The 21,701-nt window shown below is 44.8% G+C and overlaps 1 protein-coding gene across 1 annotated transcript; it reads left to right on the top strand.

The window, feature by feature from the left end:
* The first annotated feature begins 715 nt into the window (after positions 1 to 715).
* LOC142053076 (serpin B6-like) lies at positions 716 to 19,925 on the top strand. The gene is made up of 8 exons (XM_075084171.1): positions 716 to 1,117; positions 11,387 to 11,507; positions 12,246 to 12,423; positions 13,445 to 13,582; positions 14,660 to 14,777; positions 15,019 to 15,161; positions 17,158 to 17,325; positions 18,284 to 19,925. The coding sequence occupies exons 3-8, from the start codon at positions 12,256 to 12,258 to the stop codon at positions 18,686 to 18,688; spliced, it is 1,140 nt and encodes a 379-aa protein (XP_074940272.1). The 5' UTR covers positions 716 to 1,117; positions 11,387 to 11,507; positions 12,246 to 12,255; the 3' UTR covers positions 18,689 to 19,925.
* Positions 19,926 to 21,701: the final 1,776 nt, after the last annotated feature.

Raw genomic sequence — 21,701 nt, 5'->3', positions numbered from 1 at the left:
CTTCTTCCACTGGTCTGTATCTTCATCACTTAAATTTAAACCTACAGTGTGATCGTAATCCACTGTGCATGTTCAAGAGGAGTGTGCGTGCATGTGTCTGTGTGTGAATGTGTGTCTGTGGTTGCAATCTCCCCCTGCTGCCAGAATTACTTTCTCCCCCAGTTACTACGACTCTTGCCAGTTCATTGTTTCATGGTTGTGTCATCCCTGTTACCTGCCCGTGAAGTTTCTCAGCCAGTGAACCTTGAATTCCTTTCACAAGTTGGCTCATTGAGTCATTTGTATTTCTCAGGATGTGGGTTTCGGTTAATAATGGCTCAAGCTGCAAGTTTAACCCTTTAGTTATTTACGACACTAACGCAGGCCCTCTTCTCACCCTCACAACTAGAGCTCCTGATTCAGACATGGTCTTAGCACTTACTGCCACAGCACAGCAGTTAGACCCTGCTTCTATTTTGCCCTTGATTGGGACCTTGCATTACAAATGGAGGCAGACCCTCCCTACCCAAGGCCTGTGGCCATTCTCTTGCCTTCCTTCTACATCTCAGCTCAAAGTCTTCATCAGCTCCCAACCTCACCTCAGTTGGTTTCACATGTCACTCTACTGATTCCTTAAAAACAAACAAACAAAAATTAAAAATACACTTCTGTGTGGGCTACTTGCCTCACTCAGACCCTCAGGTACATGAGGAGGGGACAAGCCCACACGGTCTCCGACTAGAGCAACACCTAACTTTCATTCAAAACAACCCTCACTTCAAAAACAATTATTAATAATAATTATTTCTTCTCATTATTTATTATTAACCCATCTTGGAGTGGTGGTGTTTTATGTCAGCGCTGCCATGAGCCGGCAACAGAGTCGGAAAATCACCGGCTGCGGCGACGCCCGCACTAAAGGGGGGAGTGAGAAGGGCTGCAAGAGCTCTCTGCGGTGGGGGCTGCGGCCATTTTAGCCGCCGAACTCCAGCGCACAGCCGCCGTGACGGCTAAATGGCCGTTGCTGCGGAGGAGAAGCGTGTCAGGCTCCGGCTAACGCCCGGGGCGCGGCTAGCGAGGGGCCGAGCTTCCGCCGCAAAGCGGTTACGGGAAGGGACCCGGGAGGCTGCGGGCGGAGGTGAGTGCGGAGCATTCACTGTCCTGTAATGTAATTTTTTTACAGGAAACACGCGGGGGGGCGGGGGGGAGGTGGTGGTGGTGGTGGTCGTTATGTTGTTTTTTTTTATTTTTGTATTTTTTAAAAGAATGAGGGACTGTATGACGTTGCTTTTACTATTATTGTTTTTCTCTTTCGTGACGTGATTTCTCCTTGTCAGATGGAGTCGCAGCGGTGTGTAGGTAATGCTTTTCACGTGTAAGAGTGACGGGGGCACCGTGGAAACGTTGAGTTTTAACGTGGTTTATGGTGCTGTTATATTCTTCTTGGATTAAGTGGAATAACGCAGGAGTTAGTAGCAGTTAAGAAGGGATCACAGTTAGAAGTGGAAACTAACACCTGAGAATTTTAGAATATTCAAGGTAGCAAATAATGCTTAGGCTAGATGAGAGGGTAGTAGCAATGCATGCCTCACTAATGAGTACCTGCTCCAAAGAATACAAATTAGTAGTACTTCAAGGACTGACAATAGAAACACCCCCCTACAAAGAAAGGGGTGAAGGGAGGGCCACAAATCAGCCAGCGGTGATAAAAGGGAACATCTTGCCCCAGAAGGTGCTTAAGAAATGAACAATTGCTGAAGCACAGGAACTGCGGGGAAAGGTAATTCTGGCAGGGGGGAGATTGTCCCTCAGGTGAGTCGGTGGTCGAAAAAGGACTAACACCACCACCCCACCCCCCCCCGCTGCTCCTTTTGCAAATGTGTGGTGAATTACAGTCACGCTGTAGGTTTAAATTTAAGTGAAGGAAGTACAGGCCAACGGAAGAAGAGGATACTCAGTGCAATGAATATGTGTTAGGTAGGGGTGGTGTGTTAACTTCCACATTGTCGTGGTTTAGCCCCAGTCAGCATCTAAGCACCATGCAGCCACTCGCTCGCTCTCCCACCCCTGTGGGATGGGGGAGAGAACCGGAAGAGCAAAAATAAGAAAACACAAACTCGTGGGTTGAGATGAGAACAGTTTAAGAACTAAAATAAAACAGTGGTAATAATAATACTTATATAATGAAAAGGAAAATAATGAGAGAGAGAGAGATATGAAACCTCAGGAGGAGGGAAAAAAGCCCAAACAAGTGATGCAACTGCTCATCACCCACCAACCGATGCCTCCGGTTCCTGAGCTGTGATTGCTGCTTCCCCCAGCCAACTTCCTGCAGTTCATGACGTCATATGATAAGGAATATCCCTTTGGTCAGTTTGGAACAGCTGTCTTGGCTGTGGCCCCTCCCCTCATGGCTTCTTGTGCCCCTGGCAGAGCATGGGAAGCTGGAAAAGGCCTTGACTAGTACAACCACTACCCAGGAACAACTAAAACATCAGTGTGGTATCAGTATTATTCTCATACTAAGTCCAAAACACAGCACTATATCAGCTACAGTGAAGAAAATTATTCTAGCTAAAACCATGACACACTTACAAATGTGAAAAAGGAATTATAGTAGGTGCTCATCCTAGGCAGAGAGATCCTCCATGCACCCAGCACTGAATAAAATAATGCCTGCTCTTTACTGCGTCCAGTGTTAAGGAGTTTTATTCCTGGTTGTTGGTGACAGTGCCAATTCCAGTGCAGGATGGAGGAGGGTCTTTTCGCTTCTTTTGTGTTCCCTGGGAGTGCCAAACCCTTGGCTCCTTTTGCCTGTCCTGGTATCAGGACAGTGGCAGATCTTTGGGGCTCCTCCCTGTCCCTCTCCACTTCTGCTGAGGCAGACGGGGCTGAGAGCTGGTGGTAGCAGGCAGTCACAGGGTTCTGGCATCCCCTGTGTCCCACCACCTGCCCTTAGAGAGGTGTGAGGTGGGGAGCCATGACCTGGAGCTGTCAGAGATCTTGCCCTACAAGTGTTTTAACATCGTGCCCCACTCCAAATTCTAAATGATGCCACTTCCCTCCAGAATGCATGCTTTGGTTCAGGAGATGGGAAAAGGGATGTCTGTGCCACAGACACAGCTTCCTCCGTGGAGATGGACACTGCCTGACATCTACCCTGAGTTCCCTCTCTGGCTGTGTTTGAAAAAGGCTCTTCTGAGACAGCTGTGGCAAGGTGGGGAGGCATTCACATATACCAGGCACTAATCCATGGCAGTCTTGTTGGGAGCAGGTGGAAAGCTGCCTGGCAGCGAAGGACCTGGGGGTGTTGCTTGACAGCTGGCTGAGTATGAGCCAGCAGTGTGCCCAGGTGGCCAAGAACATCCTGGCTTGTATCAGGAACAGTGTGGCCAGCAGGATGAGGGAGGTGGTCCTGCCCCTGTACTTGGCACCGGTGAGGCTGCATCTTGAGTCCTGTGTTCAGTTTTGGGCCCCTCACTACAAGAAGGCCATTGAGGTGCTGGAGCGTGTCCAGAGAAGGGCAGCAAAGCTGGTGAAGGGTCTGGAGAACAAGTCCTATGAAGAGCAGCTGAGGGAACAGGAGTTGTTTAGCCTGGAGAAGAGGAGGCTGAGGGGCGACTTTATTGCTCTCTAGAACTACCTGAATGGAGGTTGTAGTGAGGTGGGCGTTGGTCTCTTCTCCCAAGTTACTAGTGACAGTGTTTTCCCAAAAAGTGGGTTCATTCACCCAGACTGCAAAACACCAAATTGCACACAGAGCCGAGGTATTTTATTAATTTCATTTCTGTGCAGAGATGGGTGCTAGGTGGTAACTCCACAAAGGTAGCACCCCACACTGAGAAGATACAAGGTATTTATACAGTAAAATGTGTCAGTAACAGCTAATATTCATGCCCCCCCAGCTGATAATTGGTATAGTCACAGTCAGCAGCCAAGCACCACGCAGCTGCTTGCTCACTCCCCCATCAGTGGGATGTGGGAGAGAATCAGAAGACTAGAAGTGAGAAAACTCATGGGTTGAGATAAAGACAGTTTAATAAGGATAGCAAAAGCCGTGCGTGCAAGCAAAGCAAAACAAGGAATTTATTCACTACTTCCCGTGGGTAGGCAGATGTTCAGCCATCTCTAGGAAAGCAGGGCTCCATCACGCCTAATGGCTACTTGGGAAGACAAACACCATTGCTCCAAATGCCCCCCTCCCCCCCTTCTTCTTCCCCCAGCTTTATATACTGAGCATGACATCATATGGTATGGGATTATCCCTTTGTCAGTTGGGCTCAGCTGTCCCAGCTGTGTCCTCTCCCAGCTGCTTCTGCACCTGGCAGAACGTGGAGAGCTGATAAAGACCTCACGTAGTGTAAGCATGTCTTAGCAACAACTAAAACATCTCCACATTATCAACACTGTTTCCAGCACAAATCCAAAACATAGTCCCATACTAGCTACTACGAAGAAAATTAACTCTATCCCAGCTGAAGCCAGGACACTTTATTTCTCACTTCATCTTAAAGGTACAGCTCTCTTTAAATTTACCACGCATGCTCAGAGAGTAAGGGGCTTATTTGAGTAGGGGTCTTTCTGGCCTACAGGCACAATTTTTAATACTATGATGAGGATAGTTCACCTAAAGGACACTTAGTTTTAGTTCTTATCAATATCCAAATTAGTTGTTCTCCTTGACTATATACTTTGTCACCCAGTTTTCAATGTCTTCTGAGGTGGGATATTCCCTTCTATCAGTCTGTCAGTTCTTCAAGGATATAGTCATAAAACAAATGCTTCCCTATCTTTCAGCTCCCTCTCTGCCCACCAGATTACGTTTTGCCAAGCTCCCATGGTTCATGGTTATAAGAAGAAATTCCATTTTTTTCTGGATATCAGTAGGATGAGAGGAAATGTCCTCAAGTTGCATCAGAAGACATTGTATTGTATATTAGGAAAAATTCCTTTACTGGAAGAGTGGTTGGGCATTGGAACAGGCTGCCCAGAGAGGTGGTGGAGTCACCATCCCTGGAGGTGTTAAAAAAAAAATGTGCAGACATGGCACTTCAGGGCATGGTTTAGGAGGCATGGGGGTGTTGGGTTGACAGTTGTGTTACCTGTAATTTAAAATAACTCCCGAAACACACGAAGTATGTTTAGAAAGGAGATGTTTTATTCTGTGCAGGATGCAAGGTGGAATATTTCCACAAATCAAACACACCTACTGGAGTTCATTTTGACATTTATACATGACAGTTAACACACCATGTCTGTCTCATACATAACCATTGACCTGACTGAGCATCTTCTTCTTCCATTGCTCTGTATCTTTTCTGCTTAGTTTTAAAGCTACAGTGATTTTAATTCACTGCACATGCTCAAAAGGAGTGGGGGAGGCTAGTCCTTTCATCCCTCAGTTGAGTCGGTGGTCACAATTTCTCCCTGCTGGAATTACCTGTCCCCCAGTTACTGTGTTTCAAGCCTTCTGGGGCAAGATGTTCCCTTTTATCACTGGTGACTTCACATCTGTGGCCTTCCCTTCATCCCCTTCTTTGTAGCAGGATGTTTTCATTGTCAGTCTTTGAAGTTCTACTGATTTGTATTCTTTTGAGGAGGTTCTTTCTAAGGAGGCATTCATTGCTAATACCCTCCTGTCTGACCTGCGCTATTCCATTTCATCCCAGAAGAATATACACGTTTGAGACAACAGTTGGACTTGACGATCTTCAAGGTCTTTTCCAACCTTAATGATTCTATGATGTGTCTCTTGGGCCGCAGGCTGGAGGACAGCTGTACCCTTTTGTGGCCAGGTTTCCCCATGCAAAACATAGTTGGGAGAGACACTGCAGTGTGTATCTGCTGTTTAGTCAAGATACATCCTTTTTGTCCATAAACACTGTTCATAAAGACTGTCCTAAAGCTTAGGTGTCTACTGCTGAGAATATCAATCAACGAGGGACACAGTGACGGTAACGGTAAGTGCTGCCACTGAGCACCTGTTGACAAGGAAAAGGGGGTTCCCAGAGCCAGGGGAATCCTTGGACGTGGAGAGACCCCATGGGAGCTGGTAGATCCCGTGGGTGGGGCTGACGCAGCGGGGTAGCGGCTAGGAGCAACCGCAGGAAATTTAAACGGCCCGAAGGAGCACAAGCGACCAGGGGCGCCTTGACCCAGGACTGGCAAACAGGGTGTGGTGCGGCAGTTTGCACAGGCAGGATGTGCAGAGAGGGCTCTGCCACTTCAAGCAGAAGCCGTGGTCCACTTACAAGGAGCTGAGAACAGCAGGAGCCATGGTATTCACCCAGCGAAGTGCTGTGCCCTCAGTGTATCTCGCAGCCCTTCCAGCTGCAAGAACTGACGCAGCCACCCAAACAGCACCTTCAAGGCAGCATGCAGCTTTCCAGGTCTGCGCTGCAGGGTGTGCCTGAGTATTAGGCCAGTATCTGACGACAGCAGTGAGCTCACCTGTGGGAAGTGAACCCAGGTAAAGGAGCGGCTCAGCCTGGTGACAGAGCTTTGGGAGGAGGTGTCCATGCTGAGAAGTATCAGGGAATCAGAGAAGGAGATCAACTGGTAGAATAGTACTCTACCATCCCTCCCTCTCAGAGGGACCAGCACCAGCCAACCATGGCACAAGCGACAAAGGATCCCCTACCCCTTCACTACCAGACAGAAGGAGGTAACCCAAGAGATAGGGGACAATGGAAGCAGGTTCCTGCCCAGGGCAGCAGGTGAATGCACTCTTGGTCTGCCTTAACTTCCACGGTGCCCGTACACAATAGGTATGAGGCCCTGGAATTTGAAGGGCAGACAACTGATGATGTGGCTGAAGTTTCTTCTGGGGTGGAGTGGTTGCTTAGGCAGCCCAACCCCTGCATCCCAACCAGTCATGTTAAGAAAGAAAGAAGGGTAGTTTTCATAGGTGACTCCGTATGGAGGGGTACGGATGGTCTGATACGCTGACCAGACCCAACCCACAGGGAAGTCTGCTGCCTCCCTGGGGCCAGGGTAGGAACTAGGAAACTGTCACTAGGAAACTCCCTGGTTTGGTAAGCTCCTCAGAATATTACCTGCTATTGGTTCTCCATGTTACCACAGAAGAGGTAGCAAAGAGAAGTCCAAAGGCTGTCAAAAAGTATTTCAGAGCCTTGGAGCAGATGGTTGAAGGATCAGGTGCTCAAGCAGTATTTTCCTCAATCCTCTCAGCAATAGGGAAGAATATTGAATGGAACAGGCAGGTCGAGCTGATCAACATGTGGCTCCAAGGCTGGTGTCATCAGCGGAACTTTGGCTTTTTCAATCACAGGATGGTCTGTTCATCACCAGGTCTGCTGACATCTGATGGGATGCAACTTTCTCAAAAGGGGAAAAGGGTTTCAGGAGCTAGCAGGGCTGATTGACAGAGCTTTAAACTAGATTGGAAGGGGGAAAGGGGCAATACCAAGCTAGTCAGTGATGGCAATGGGTAGACGCGCCAAAGTTTGAGGAGCTGCACGCTAGTGAGACTATTCAGGCTGCTACACATGGCGATGGGCACAATGAGCCGCACTTGAGGTGTTTTTACATAAATGCGTGCAGCATGAGGAACAAGCAAGAGGAGCTGGAAGCCTTGGCCCAGTCCAAGAGATACGACATTATTAGCAAAGTGAAACCTGGTGGGATGAGTCCTGTGACTGGTGTGCCATAATGAATGGTTACAAGCTCTTCAGGAGGGATAGGCAGGGCAGGCGAGGCAGAGGGGTAGCATTGTATGTAGTGGAGGAGCTGGAACGCATGCAGCTTGCAGTTGGCAGTGGCACAGTTGAGAGCCTATAGGTAAGGATTAAGGGACAGGCAAAGTGGATGTTGTTGTCGAAGTCTATTATATGCCACCCAGCCAGGAGAACAGCACTGATGAGTTATTCTTCAAGGAGCTAAGGGATGCCTCTAAGTCATCAGCTCTTGTCCTTATGGGGTACTTCAACTTGCCAGATGTCAACCGGGAATACCATGCAGCTGAGACAAACAGGTCCAGAAGGTTCCTAAACCATATAGACAACAACTTCTTGGTACAGGTACCAAGGGAACCGACCAGGAAAGGTCCCTTCCTCGATTTGTAGCTTATTAACAGAGAGGGTCTATGGGTGATGTGGATATCGGTGGCCACCTTGGCCATGGTGACCATGAAGCAGTCAAGTTCTATGGTGACAGGAGGAAAACTGACAGCCAGGCCTCAACTCTGGATATGAGGAGAGGAGACTTAAGGTTGCTCAGGGAACTGCTTAGTAAGGTCCCCTGGGGAGGAAGCTTTCGAAGGTGCTGAGGTCCATCAGTGCTGGTCACTTTTTAAGTACTACCTCCTAAGAGCACAGGAGCACACAATTCCAAAGTGTAGGTAGTCAAGCAGGCAAGGCATAAGACCGGCTTGGCTGACCAGGGACCTTCTAGAAATAAGGAGAAAAAAGGAAAAAATATGGCCAGTGTAAGCAAGGTCAGGTGATATGGGAGGACTATAGTGATGCTGTTCAGCACTGCAGGAAGGAAATACGTGTGGCCAAAGCTCAATTACAGTTGAAACTGGCCAGTACCATGAGTGACAATAAGAAGGGCTTTTTAAAATACATTAATGGCAAAGGCAAGCCAGAAATAACATTGGCCTGTTGCTTGATGAGAATGCTCACCTTGCAAACAGGGACGTTGACAAGGCAGAGATGTTTAATGCTTTCTTCGCCTTGGTCTTCAACGTTGATGGTGGGAATCAGTGGGCTAGAGAACCATGACTGTGGGAACAATAAACTCCCAATCAACCTGGAACTTGTGCAGGACTTGCTGCTAGATCTCTAGAAGTCGATGGGGCCTAATGGGATTCATCTGAGGATACTTAAAGAGCTGGCTGATGTCATAGTAAGACCTCTCTCAATGATTTTTCAATGTTCTTGGGAACTGGAGAGGTCCCAGTTGACTGGAAGCTGGCAAATGTTGTCCCAATCTTCAAGAACGGCAACAGGGATGACCCTAGTAACTATAGGCCTGTCACTCTCACTTCTGTGCCTGGTAAAATTACGAAGATGATTATTCTGGAAGTTATTGAAAAACATCTGAAAGACAATGCAGTCATTGGTCCTAGTCTGCACAGGTTCATGAGGGGAAAGTCCTGCTTAACAAACTTAATGTCCTTCTACGACAAGGTTACCCACCTGGTTAACCAAGGGAAGCCAGTCGATGTAATCGTTTGGGATTTCAGTAAAGCTTTCGATACTGTCTCTTGCAGTATCCTCCTGGACAAACTGTCCAGCACGCAGCTGGATAAACATGTAATGGGGTGAGCAATTGGCTGATGGGTCAGGCTCAGAGGGTTATAGTAAATGGGTTACATTGGGCCGGCAGCCAGTCACTAGCAGGGTTCCACAGGGCTTCATCTTAGGGCCAGTACTCTAATCTCTCCATAAATGAATTGGATGCAGGACTGGAAGGAATGCTAATTAAATTTGCTGAAGGCACAAAATTGGGAGGAGCTGTTGACACTCTCCGGGGCAGAGAGGCCCTGCAGAGAGATCTAGACAAACCAGAGAGCTGGGCAATAACCAACCATGTGAAGTCTAGCAAGGCCAAGTGCCAGATTTTGCACCTAGGGCACAGCAACCCCAGATGTACATACAGACAAGGGAACGAGAAGCTGGAGAGCAGCTCCACAGAGAGGGACCTGGGGGTTCTGGTTGACGGTGAGTTGAACATGAACCAACAGTGTCCTGGGGTGCATCAAGCACTGTATTGCTAGCTGGTCGAGGGAGGTGATTGTCTCGCTCTATTCCGCGCTGGTGCAGCTTCACCTTGAGTACTGAGAGCTACTAGAGAGTGTCCAGAGAAGGGCCACAAAGTTGGTGAAGGGTTTAGAGGGGAAACCATATAAGGAGCAGCTAAAGTCACGTGGTTTGTTCAGCCTGGAGGAGGAGACTAAGGGGAGACCTCACTGTGGTCTACTGCTTCCTCACAAGGGGCAGGTGCTGATCTCTTCTTTCTGGTGACCAATGACAGGACCTGAGGGAATGGCAGGAAGATGTGCCAGAGGAGGTTTAGGTTGGATATTAGGAGAAGGTTCTTTCACCAGAGGGCGGTGGAGCACTGGAACAGGCTCCCCAGGGAGGTAGTCATGGTGTCAAGCCTGATGATATTCAGGAAGTACTTGGACAACGTCTTTGGACACATGGCATGAATTTTGGGGTTGTCCTGTGCAGGGACAGGAGCTGGAATCAGAATCACAGAATCATAGAATGTCCTGAGTTGGAAGGGACCCACAAGGATCGTTGAGTCCAACTCCTTTCCCTGCACAGGACAACCTGACTTGACGATCTTTGCGGGTCTGTTCCAACTCAGGACGTTCTGTGATTCTATGATATGCATCAGATTCATTATGGTGGGAATACACAGGGTCAGGGCATCCAGAAACAACCTCACAAGTGCATCACCAATGACCTGCAGAGCGCATGGGGAGACCAGAGTGAGGAATGAGTTGCTGTGGGCAAACCCCCTGATCACTGAGGATTTTGCAGCTAACAGGTTACAATTAACTGACAAATGTGCTTGTATTCTATGGTTTTCGTTTCTTAAAGCACAGTCATTCTGTATTGTCTCTAAAACTGCTCTGATGAGAAGAGTATCAGTAGTTACATTGCTGTTCATGAGCTGCGGAGAAAGCATGGATAACTGTAGAGATACAACTCCTAGCCTTGTGTCCTACCTATTGAAATATTACTTACAATTTGGTTAGATGCACTGATTTTCAGGTAGGCAAACAGTGTGAGCTGCGTCCTTTTGTCTGTAAATTTTTGTCTGTCATGGAAGCCCTAGAGAAACTTTCTAGATAGTACTGCTTGCTGCTGTCACTGTTCCTGTGTGTTTTGACCAGGTCAAAAACTGCTTCTTGCTAGCAATTCAGGACAGTAGGAAATTTCTGGTCTTCGTTGTAACCAACACGAACTAAAAATACTAAGTGCCTTCTACTTATGCTGCAAAGTACACGCAGTTAAATTACTTGTTTCAGACAGAATTGGAGGATTGTTTCCATCCAAGCTTGCCTTTTTTTTTTCTTCTTTCAGTTATGGGAGAAGAGAAACAGGAGAAAAGTTACTCCTGTTTATTGGTAAGCTACTACGAGATATTTTCTTAGGTGGGAAATCATGGATATAGAAACTTGTTCTACCTATTTGTTTGAGATAATGAATTAATAATATGAACTAAGCCTTGGTTTTGTATTTTGTAGCAACATATTTTTTGTTTTATTATTTTATTGATTTTTTATTGTGTGTGTTTCTATGTGTAGACAATAAAATGGAGATGAAATGGACTTTGATATTTCTTGGTTCTACAGCAGGAAATTGCAGTAATCTGTCATGCTGACCAAATAACTTTTTTTTTTTTCTTCCTTTCTTTCTTAATCGCATAGGTCAAGTCATTCTGCTGAATTCTACCAGGCTGGCTATTGGGTTTAAAACACAACGGTGCACACGTTCAAGTAAGGTGAAGGTACTACTGAGGGTAGGTGCTACCAAAGATACATAGAGAAGGTAAGAGTTTATAATTCAGTCATTCTGATGCCTTTTTGCTCTGGCTTTGCTATAAAGGCAAATAATTGTCTTTGTGAAGTCAAAAAAGATTTGTTTTAATAAATCCTAAACACAATACTGTTGCATGTGATAATCTGAAAAGATGTAATATTATTTACCAAGTGAAGAGTCTAATGACACCAGTGGGACTTGCTGTCTCTGTTACAGGTATGGGATTGAAATAGGAAAGCAAAGAATATATCTCTGTCATGGCTTGGGGGCAGGCAGCATTGGTCTGCAGTTGTGTTGTTTGTTTGTTTGTTTTTATTCGCTACCCCCCCGCCCGGGTTTCACCCCTCTTTCTCTCTCTCATTATTTTCCTTTTCATTATATAATTGTTATTATTATTAGTTTTATTTTAATTATTAAACTGTTCTTATCTCAACCCAGGAGCTTTCTTTTCCTCTTCCGAATCAATCCCCCATCCCACTGGGCTGGAGGGAGTGAGCAAGCGGCTGGGTGGTGCTTAGTTGCTGGCTGGGCCTAAACCGTGACAATCCTTAAAATGGCTCAGGTGCCTAGTGTGGGATTTCAGGTGCTTGTTCCACCGAATCAGTTTTTCAGCAAGTTGCTAGTTTTCCAGCCTGATTATGATACTTGCTGCATAGTTCATATTATGAAATATAAAAGACAGAGATAACGTACCAGTTTGTATTCAAATAAATTTGAGCTATTCTTGTTTTGTGTTGTATCTCCCAGGCTCTGAACCATGGATAGCCTTTGTGCAGCAAATACCACTTTTGCACTTGACCTCCTAAGAAAGCTGTGTGAGGACAAAAGCCGTCAGAATCTATTCTTTTCTCCTTTTAGTATTTCTTCTGCTTTGTCTATGATTTTGCTGGGTTCAAAGAGTAACACTGAAGCCCAAATAGCAAAGGTATGTCTAAATAAACTTAGTGTATTGAATTTGGGACCATAGGAACAAAAAATCTGTATTATGTCTGTGACCGGCACTTATGCTAAACTATTATTGTCATTCTGGTCTTAGAGGGCAGAGGTCTTCCTTTGGTATGTATGTAAGCAGTACTTGCTGTTATAGGTGGAGCTTCCTTCGATATGGAATTAAGAGGTTCCTGGTTTTGGTTGTGTGGGTTTTTTTGTGCCTTTTGGAGGGATATTCCTTCAATATGTCATTGAGGTACCTAGGATTTTGTTTGTAGGTTTGATAAATCTCTAGCTACATAAAATATTTTCTTCTTTCTTCTCTGCCTTCTTTGGGCTTAATATCAGACTACACGTATTTTCAAAATGTAGCCAGGTACATTAAAAAATAAATTAAAAATTCACCCTGTGTGCATGTCAAAATGGTAGCTGCACCTTGGTTTGTTTTTTTTTTTAACTTGCTCAGGTGGCAGATACCGCTTGGCATATTTTTTACTATGCAGTTGACAGTATTAAATGCATAATCAGTCATTCTTGCTATGTTTGCCTCTGTTGCATAGCAGAAGAGGAGTATAAACACATATTTAGTTTTCATTTAAATCTAGAAAAGTTTCTCCAAAATTATATTATTGTCATACTTGGAGATACCCAAAATGTACCTGGGCATAGTCCTGGGCCACCAACTGTAGATGGCCCTGCGTGAGCAGGTAGGTGGTACCAGATGACCTCCAGAGGACCCTTCCCACTGCAACCCTTCTGTGATCCTCTAATGCTTGGCTTGAGTGAAGGAAACTAAATACTGCTGACTCTTCTGCACCCTAATTTATTACTCACACAGCGTCTGACTGGGTGCATCATATGCGACTTGAATAATAAGCTCCAAATGGGAGGTGTGATGAAAAATCTTCTGGCTTCAAGTCACAGTTTCAAACCCAAAAGTCATTAAAAAAAAAATTGTGCTGAAGCAGTGTGTTTAGAGAAGGCATAGGCCCCGCTGAGGATGTGTCTTTCTACAGGTACTTTCTCTGAAAAAAGCTGAGGATGCTCACAATGGGTATCAGTTACTTCACTCTGAAATTAATGATCCAAACACCAAATACATACTGAGAACAGCTAACCGACTTTACGGAGAAAAGACATTTGAGTTTCTCTCAGTAAGTAACCATTAAATTTATGGGGGGTTTTAGTATCATCTACTTGTTACTGATTTCCTTTGGTGGCCAAAGGCAGGCTTTGGGGTTTACTTTCAAAATTTTCTAGGCTGAGACTTTACAATGTGATAGATTACGCCAGCGCTTGGTATCTGACCTTGGTGGAGAAGCTCCTTTTAGCCTGTGATCTGAATGCACAACTGGTGCAAAGCACTACAAAACCCATCAGACTCTAAATCTTCGGGGTTCTGTGATCCATTTATATTTTTGGCTGTGGGACAAATGGTTGATGTAACTGCTTTCCCTTGATCGTGTGTAAATGTGATAAAAAGATAATTGCTAGTTGCTCTTCAGCATGGGCAGTAGTTCGTAGCTTTGCTCTGTTACATAAGTGATTCAGAGAACATACTGAGACGAGGATGTGACTCTTAAGATTTTCCTTATCAGAAGATCTAAATAGGGTAATGGGTATTGCGTTACAGATGTTCCTTTAGATGCTTCCCTAGAAGCAAGATGTAAGGTGCTCTTTTTTTCCTTCCCCTGGGAGTGATTTACAGTGAATCTTTTCATGAAGAATGCTAGTGTTTCATTTGTCTAGTAGATAATAATTACATGGATTGTACTCTAAAACTTAGAATCTGTGTACTAAAGATCTAATTATGTTAAATGAGAGAAAAGGTATGTTTATTCAGACATAAGAAAAATCACTTTTCCCTCTGAACTAAAGGTTTTCTGTTCATCTGGGAAGTTTAACAATGAAATTTATGTAGAGAGAAGCTTACAAAATTGTATGCTCTATCACTGAAGCAAAAAACCCTGAAAACTAGCCACATCACTTCTCAGTTATGTAGAACTTTCTAGCATAGTAAACAAGCCATTTGACTTAACATGCAGTGGACAATTCCTAGTTCAAATAGGTGCTATAAAACCTGATAGGAATGTGTCAGACAAAACTTTAATGGCTCTATATGAAGCTGGGGGAGGAAAGTGGGCACATTTTCTTGGTGCATTTAAGAAACATCTGTGGCTGAAGGAGAGCAAAATATATTGCTGAAAAGCTGTTCAGAATGTCCATGTTAGTCATTTATAGAGTCAAGTCAGAAGTTCTACCATGCTGGACTAGAAAAGACTGACTTCATGCATGCTTGGGAGGATTCTAGAAAACAAATAAACGGCTGGGTAGAGGAAAAGACGGAAGGTGAGTGTTTTGCAGAATCCCCAGTTGTATTTAATGGCAGCTGGGGCTTGGGTAAACAGCTACTTCAAGATAGAATATTGTGAATTAAAAAATCACAAACATTGAGCTCTTGCTCTGTTTGGTACATAATTCTCTTGTCTATTGTGTACTAATTACAGAGTAAATACTGTATTAGATAGTAATTAGATACATGTCAAACTGTTAAAAATGGTTTGGCTTTTTTTTTCTGTGTACCATAAAGGTAAAATTCAGAACCTGTTGGCAGAGGGGATTCTTGATTCACTGACCAGACTTGTGCTGGTGAATGCCATCTATTTTAAAGGCAACTGGGAAAAGCAGTTCGACAAAGAGAGAACAGCAGAAATGCCATTTCAAATTAACAAGGTATGATATTCTAAAATGCTGGCAATACACTGTTACCCTGAAGTACTCTGAAATAAATAAATTTAATTCCGAAGGGAAAAAGAATCGTTCAAGCAGGGTTACCTTGGGTAGGCTATAAAATTCCTTATACCCCCTCCTGTTAATATGATCAGTTTCTGTTAAGTTTCATGTAATTACTTGAAACCTCAGTATAACAGTTAAGTATTTCTTTCATTCTGTCTGTTCTTCTTTCCTTTACCCTTCTTGTTTGAGAGAGGTAGCTCTCTATAAACCTGAAGTTTTAAGCTAGTTATTTTACAGTCTGTCCAGTAGCAGAGATATTCTTTAACATCCCAGAAGCCCTTTCAGCATCCTGTGATATTATTTCTGTGCCTCGTGCACTTCTTGAACTGAACAGTTTTTACATGCTATGTGGCCTTTTCTTCACTTATAGAATCACAGAATCATTAAGGTTGGAAAAGGCCTCTAAGATCATCAACTCCAACCATCAACCCAACACCCCCATGCCTCCTGAACCGTTCCCTGAAGTGCCATGTCTGCACATTTTTTGAACACCTCCAGGGATGGTGACTCTACCACCTCTCTGGGCAGCCTGTTCCAATGCCTGACCACACTTTCAGTAACGAAAATTCTCCTAATATCCAAACTAAACCTCCCCTGATGCAGCGTGAGGCCATTTCCTCTCATCCTACCACTAGTAACTTGGGAGAAGAGACCAACGCCCACCTCACTACAACCTTTCAGATAGTTCCTAGAGAGCAATAAAGTCGCCCCCCTCAGCCTCCTCTTCTCCAGGCTAAACAACTCCTGTTCCCTCAGCTGCTCTTCATAGGACTTGTTCTCCAGACCCTTCACCAGCTTCGCTGTCCTTCTCTGGACACGCTCCAGCACCTCAATGGCCTTCTTGTAGTGAGGGGCCCAAAACTGAACACGGGACTCGAGGTACGGCCTCACCGGTGCCGAGTACAGGGGCACGATCACTTCCCTCATCCTGCTGGCCACACTGTTCCTGATACAAGCCAGGATGTTCTTGGCCACCTGGGCACACTGCTGGCTCATACTTAGCCGGCTGTCAAGCAACACCCCCAGGTCCTTCTCCACTGGGCACCTTTCCAGCCACTCTTCCCCAAGCCTGTAGCATTGCGTGGCATTGTTGTGACCCAAGTGCAGGACCTGGCACTTGGCGTTGTTAAACGCTGTACAACAGACCTCAGCCCATCAATCCAGCCTGTCCAGATCCCTCTGCATCCCTGATCCATTATCCACCTTTTTATCCCATTCCTTTTGCTGCTGCAAAATCATTTCTGCCATATTCTCTGTGGGCATGGTTTCAATGGACTTTATTTTAAAATAAAAAAACTACTTGCACAGTTCTTATGAAGGTAAGGGAGAAAGCAATGAAACTCTCAACTGGAAAGGAAGAAATAATGGTGTAAACAATAGTAGCTGATGCTCCATGTGAAAATGGAATGTGATAGCAGAGGATGAAATTGAGAAGAAAAATCTTTCCTCTCCTTACTGTCCATGTGACTTTTAAGAATTCTAAATACTCGCAGTTTCTTGGCGTTTTTAGTAAAATTTTGAAATATTTTAGTTCTTCTTTGTTATAGTAGTTGGTTACCCATGGACTGAAAATTAAAATACCTGCATTGAAATTATTTTGTATTCATTTAAAGCAAGGAACACAGGTCCTGCTTCCTAGCAGCTCTGTTTAGTGCTTGTCACTGGTTCCTAAGTGAGCAAATTTATGTGTCCTTGCCTCTTTGCCTTAAAGGAAACTTCACAGACACTTCTGCATTAGTAAATAAAAGTTAAATCTCTGCTATCGTTACTTCTTCTGTCTTGCTTTGCAGAAGACAGTGGTGGGGTTGTACTCTGGTGTGTCCAGTTCTCTTCAGTCAAATTCTAAAAAGCCATGAGTAACTGGGTGCCTGCTTCGTATTTTGAGACCAACATACTAGCTCGGTACTAACTGTTGACATCGCTTTATTTTTAGGAAGAGACCAAACCTGTGCAGATGATGTTCAAGCAAGACACCTTTAACATGACCTATATTGGGGACTTCCAGACTAAAATCCTTGAGCTTCCTTATGTTGGTAATGAACTCAGCATGATCATCCTGCTCCCCGATGCAATCCAGGATGGATCCACTGGCTTAGAAAGTGTAAGTTGTGGAGCTAAATGCAAAGATGGTCTGCTTCCTTCCAGGGAAGAGAGTTTGATGTTGCATATAGACCTTCAGTTCAGTTCCAAAGCTATTATGTCATTGGTGCTCAACACCAGCTGAAATCTCCCACACCTCTCTGCCCCAAAGTGATAGGCACGCATTGTGTCACTACTGGTCAAGCTGTGCACTGCCCCCTTAGCCAGAGGCTCTGGAAGAAGACCTGACCCTCCCCAGGAGCAGAGGTTAGCTGTGGTTATGGTGAAGGCATAATATAGTGAGCATCATATATGGTGAGAGGGGATCTGGGGGAGCTCTTGGGAAGTCCTGTAGCTCATCCTATAGATCTTCCATTCTGAACAGCTGGCAGATTCTCTGGCCCACCACCTGGAAACAGGCTCACAGGTAAGCGTAGGATCTCTTCTGTTGTGGAGATATGATACAAGTTCTGGCAATTTCATGCTCTGGACAGGGAATTTATTAATAAGGCTTTCTAACACTGACTGTGAAGGGCGCTCTGAGCAGAATTTTTCATCAGACTCTCAACCTGAAGGAGGATCCTGTGGTTAAGAGACAGAAGAACTGGGTTTAGTTCGTTTGGGACCTTGTCATCAGTTGTTCTGTGCTTTTGCTTCCCATGTGTAAAAATTTAAAAAAAGAGAAAACCAGAAGAAAAAAATACAAACAAAAAAACCCCAATCTAACATGTTTTATACAAGTAAACTTTACTTGGAAGGGGCTGATCTTACTGTGTCTACCAAGAAGCATATGAGACTGATCTCAGCTGGGGCCATAGTCTCTAGTGAGAAGTGTAATTTATACTTTTGGCTTCAGACCCTCTAAACCCTGGAAAAAGGGTGCATATTATGCATTATGTAAACAAACACAGTAATCACCACTTTTGGCTATGTAAAACTGACTCCTATCTTAATTATTTAACTTTCGGGTTTTTCTTCAGCTGGAAAGAGAACTTACGTACGAGAAGCTGATAGACTGGATCAATCCTGAAATGATGGACTGTACAGAGGTGAGGGTGTCTTTACCAAGATTTAAACTGGAAGAAGATTATGATCTGAAACCCCTTCTGAGCAGCATGGGAATGCCTGACGCATTTGACTTAGGGAAGGCAGACTTCTCAGGAATTTCAGCTGGCAGCGAGCTGGTGCTCTCTGAAGTAGTTCACAAGTCCTTTGTGGAAGTCAATGAAGAAGGCACTGAAGCGGCAGCTGCCACGGCAGGAGTGATGATGATGCGCTGTGCAATGATCATTCCAGAATTCACTGCTGATCATCCCTTCCTCTTCTTCATTCGGCACAACAAAACTTCCAGCATTTTGTTTTGTGGCAGATTTTGCTCTCCCTAATAAAGAGATGCCTTGGCAGATGAGCCACCGTTGCACAATAACATTCTGTTTCTTTAGAATAGGGCTACTCTTTTTGCACTGATTGCCTCTTTCAGCTGTCCCTGAATGCACTTCTGTGGTCTTCATCTATCATGGTTTTGGCTGGGATAGAGTTAATTTACTTCACTGTAGCTGGTATAGTGCTGTGCTTTGGATTTAATATGAGAAAAATGTTGATAACACACTGATGCGTTAGTTGTTGCTAAGTAGTGCTTATGATATCCCAAAGAAAATTGAATTTTCTTTTAAGTAATAACCATGACCCATGTGAGCTTGGCAAAACAGAATCTGGCGGGTGGAGAGAGCTGAAAGATAGGGAAGTGATTGTTTTATGACTATATCCTTGAAGAAGAACCAACAGACCGATAAAAGGGAACATCCCACCTCAGAAGACACCGAAAGCTGGTTGATAAAGTATAGTCAAGGAGGACAACTGATTGGGATGTTGACAAGAACTAAAACTAGATGTCCTTTAGGTGAACTATCTTCATTATAATACTAAAAATTGTGCCCATAGACCAGAAAGCCCCTTACTCGAATAAGCCCCTTACTCTCTGAGCATGCGTGGTAAATTTGAAGGGAACTGTACCTTTAAGATGATGTGAGAAAGAAACTAACCAATTATCAGCTGGGGGGGCATGAATATTAGCTGTCGCTGGCACATTTAACTGTATAAATACCTTGTAGCTTCTCAGTGTGGGGTGCTACCTTTATGGAGTTACCACCTAGCACCCATCTCTGCACAAAAATGAAATGAATGAAATACATCTGTTCTGTGTGTAATTTGGTATTTTGCAGTCCGGGTGAATGAACCCACTTTTTGGGAAAACACTGTCACTAGTCAAGGCCTTTTCCAGGTTCCCATACTCTGCCGGGTGCACAAGAAGCCAGGAGGGGAGGAGGCACAGTGCGGACAGCTGATCCAGACTGGCCAGAGGGATATTCCTTATCATATGATGGCATGCCCAGTATATTAACTGGGGGAAGTTGGCTGGGGGAGGCAGCAGTTGCAGCTTCGGGACTGGCAGTGTTGGTCAGCAGGTGGTGAGCGGTTGCATCACTTATTGTTCAGTTGGTTGTTTCCCCCTACCCACATTTACACCTTTCTTTCTCTCTCTCGTTATTTTCTTTTTCATTATAGTGTTGTTATGACTACTATTACTGTTTTATTTTAATTATTAAAATGTTCTTATCTCAACCCACAAGTTTTCTTACTTTTGCTCTTCCAATGCTTATCCCTGTCCCACTGGGGTTGCAGGAGTGAGCGAGTGGCTGGGTGGTGCTTAGTTGCAGGCTGGGGCTGAACCATGACAGTTGTCTTTAGTGCCTGACATAGGGCCCAAAGGGTTTGAGATAATAACAGTTGTTGGTCTCAGCATTGACCGATCTGTTCCCAATATTAGTTTATCCGATCTGCACCACGCTCTTGTTTTTGCAGTACATGTTAAAGATTGGTGTTGGTTTTCGTAGTTTGCTGTGCTCTGCAGTGACTAGAGATGTTTTGCTTAGGAGATTTGTTATTAAAACACTGGCCTCGAGCTTTATTGGGTATTTGGGTTTTGCTTTGAAGCTGTTACTGTACTTTGGGTACCACCTCACGGAGACAATTAGCAATTATACCTCCTTATCTGAGAAGTTTTTTATGGAGAAAATAGAGAATGGCACCTTTGCTACATTCTTCTATGATGTCTCCTCCTTCATTACAACAACTTTTCAGTATCTTGAACATCCTTGGGTAGTTAAGATACATCTATTGGTATTGCTTGGGAATATTGTTTCAGTTTTGCTTAAGGTTAATAAGCAATTTAATAATATCATCCAGAGATCTGCCCCAACTTACGGGTGTCTGGGCGTGTGGGATAGCATGGGCAAATGCCTAAGAAGGTGGACACCTCTAGTGTTTTGGGACTTCACCCCTGACCAAGTGCAGAATCCTGAAAAATAAGTAGAGTATTTGGAGGAAGTATGTTGTTACCCTGGCAATTTCAGAGAGATACAAATCACTGTAATGTGCTGGGGCCTGGCCCATGCCTACCGAGCCCTGTTTAACACTGTTCAGTAGCCCCAAGGGGAAGAGAAGGCCTCTGGATCTAAAATACAGAGAGAAGGCAACAGGCACTGCGGCCACTCAAACCCCCATGACTCATCCATTTAATGTCTTGATACACTCCCTAGAGATGGAGTCTGCGGCAGCTTGTTCCAAGTGTTGCTAAGCATCCTAAATAGGCAGGTTTTCTGGATAACAACTGGACAAGCACTTAGGCAAGAACAGGAATAAAAGTATGTCTTTGTACCAGATGTTCTTACAGGGTATTCATAGAATCGTAGAATAGTTTGGGTTGGAAAGGACCTTTCGAGGTCATCTAGTCCAACCCCCCTGCAGTGAGCAGGGACAGCCTCAACTAGATCAGGTTGCTCAGAGCCGTGTCCAGCCTGACCTTGAATGTTTCTAGGGATGGAACCTCCCCAATGTCTCTGGGAAACCCATTTCAGTGTTTCACCACCCTCATTGTAAATAACTTTTTCCTTATATCCAGTCTAAATCTACTCTCCTTCAGTTTAAAACCATTGCCCCATGTCCTGTCACAACAGGCCTTGCTAAAGAGGTTGCCCCCATCCTTCCTGTAGTCCCCCTTTAAGTACTGGAAGGCTGCAGTAAGGTCTCCCCACAGCCTTCTCTTCCCCAGGCTGAACAGCCCCAACTCTCTCAGCCTGTCCTCACAGGAGAGGTGCTCCAGCCTTCAGATCCTTTTTGTGGCCCTCCTCTGGACCTGCTCCAACAGGTCCATGTCCTTCTGGTGCTGAGGGCTCCAGAGCTAGACGCAGCGCTCCAGGTGGGGTCTCACCAGAGCAGAGCAGAGGGGCAGAATCACCTCCCTCGACCTGCTGGCCACGCTGCTTTCGATGCAGCCCAGGAGACAGTTTCTGTTCATAGTTTTTGAAATATATTGGTTTAACTGTATAATATAATAAT

The sequence above is a fragment of the Phalacrocorax aristotelis genome, chromosome 2 (assembly GCF_949628215.1).
Source record: "Phalacrocorax aristotelis chromosome 2, bGulAri2.1, whole genome shotgun sequence".
NCBI classification, from domain to species: Eukaryota; Metazoa; Chordata; class Aves; order Suliformes; family Phalacrocoracidae; genus Phalacrocorax; species Phalacrocorax aristotelis.
This window is presented reverse-complemented; position numbering and strand designations above follow the sequence as displayed.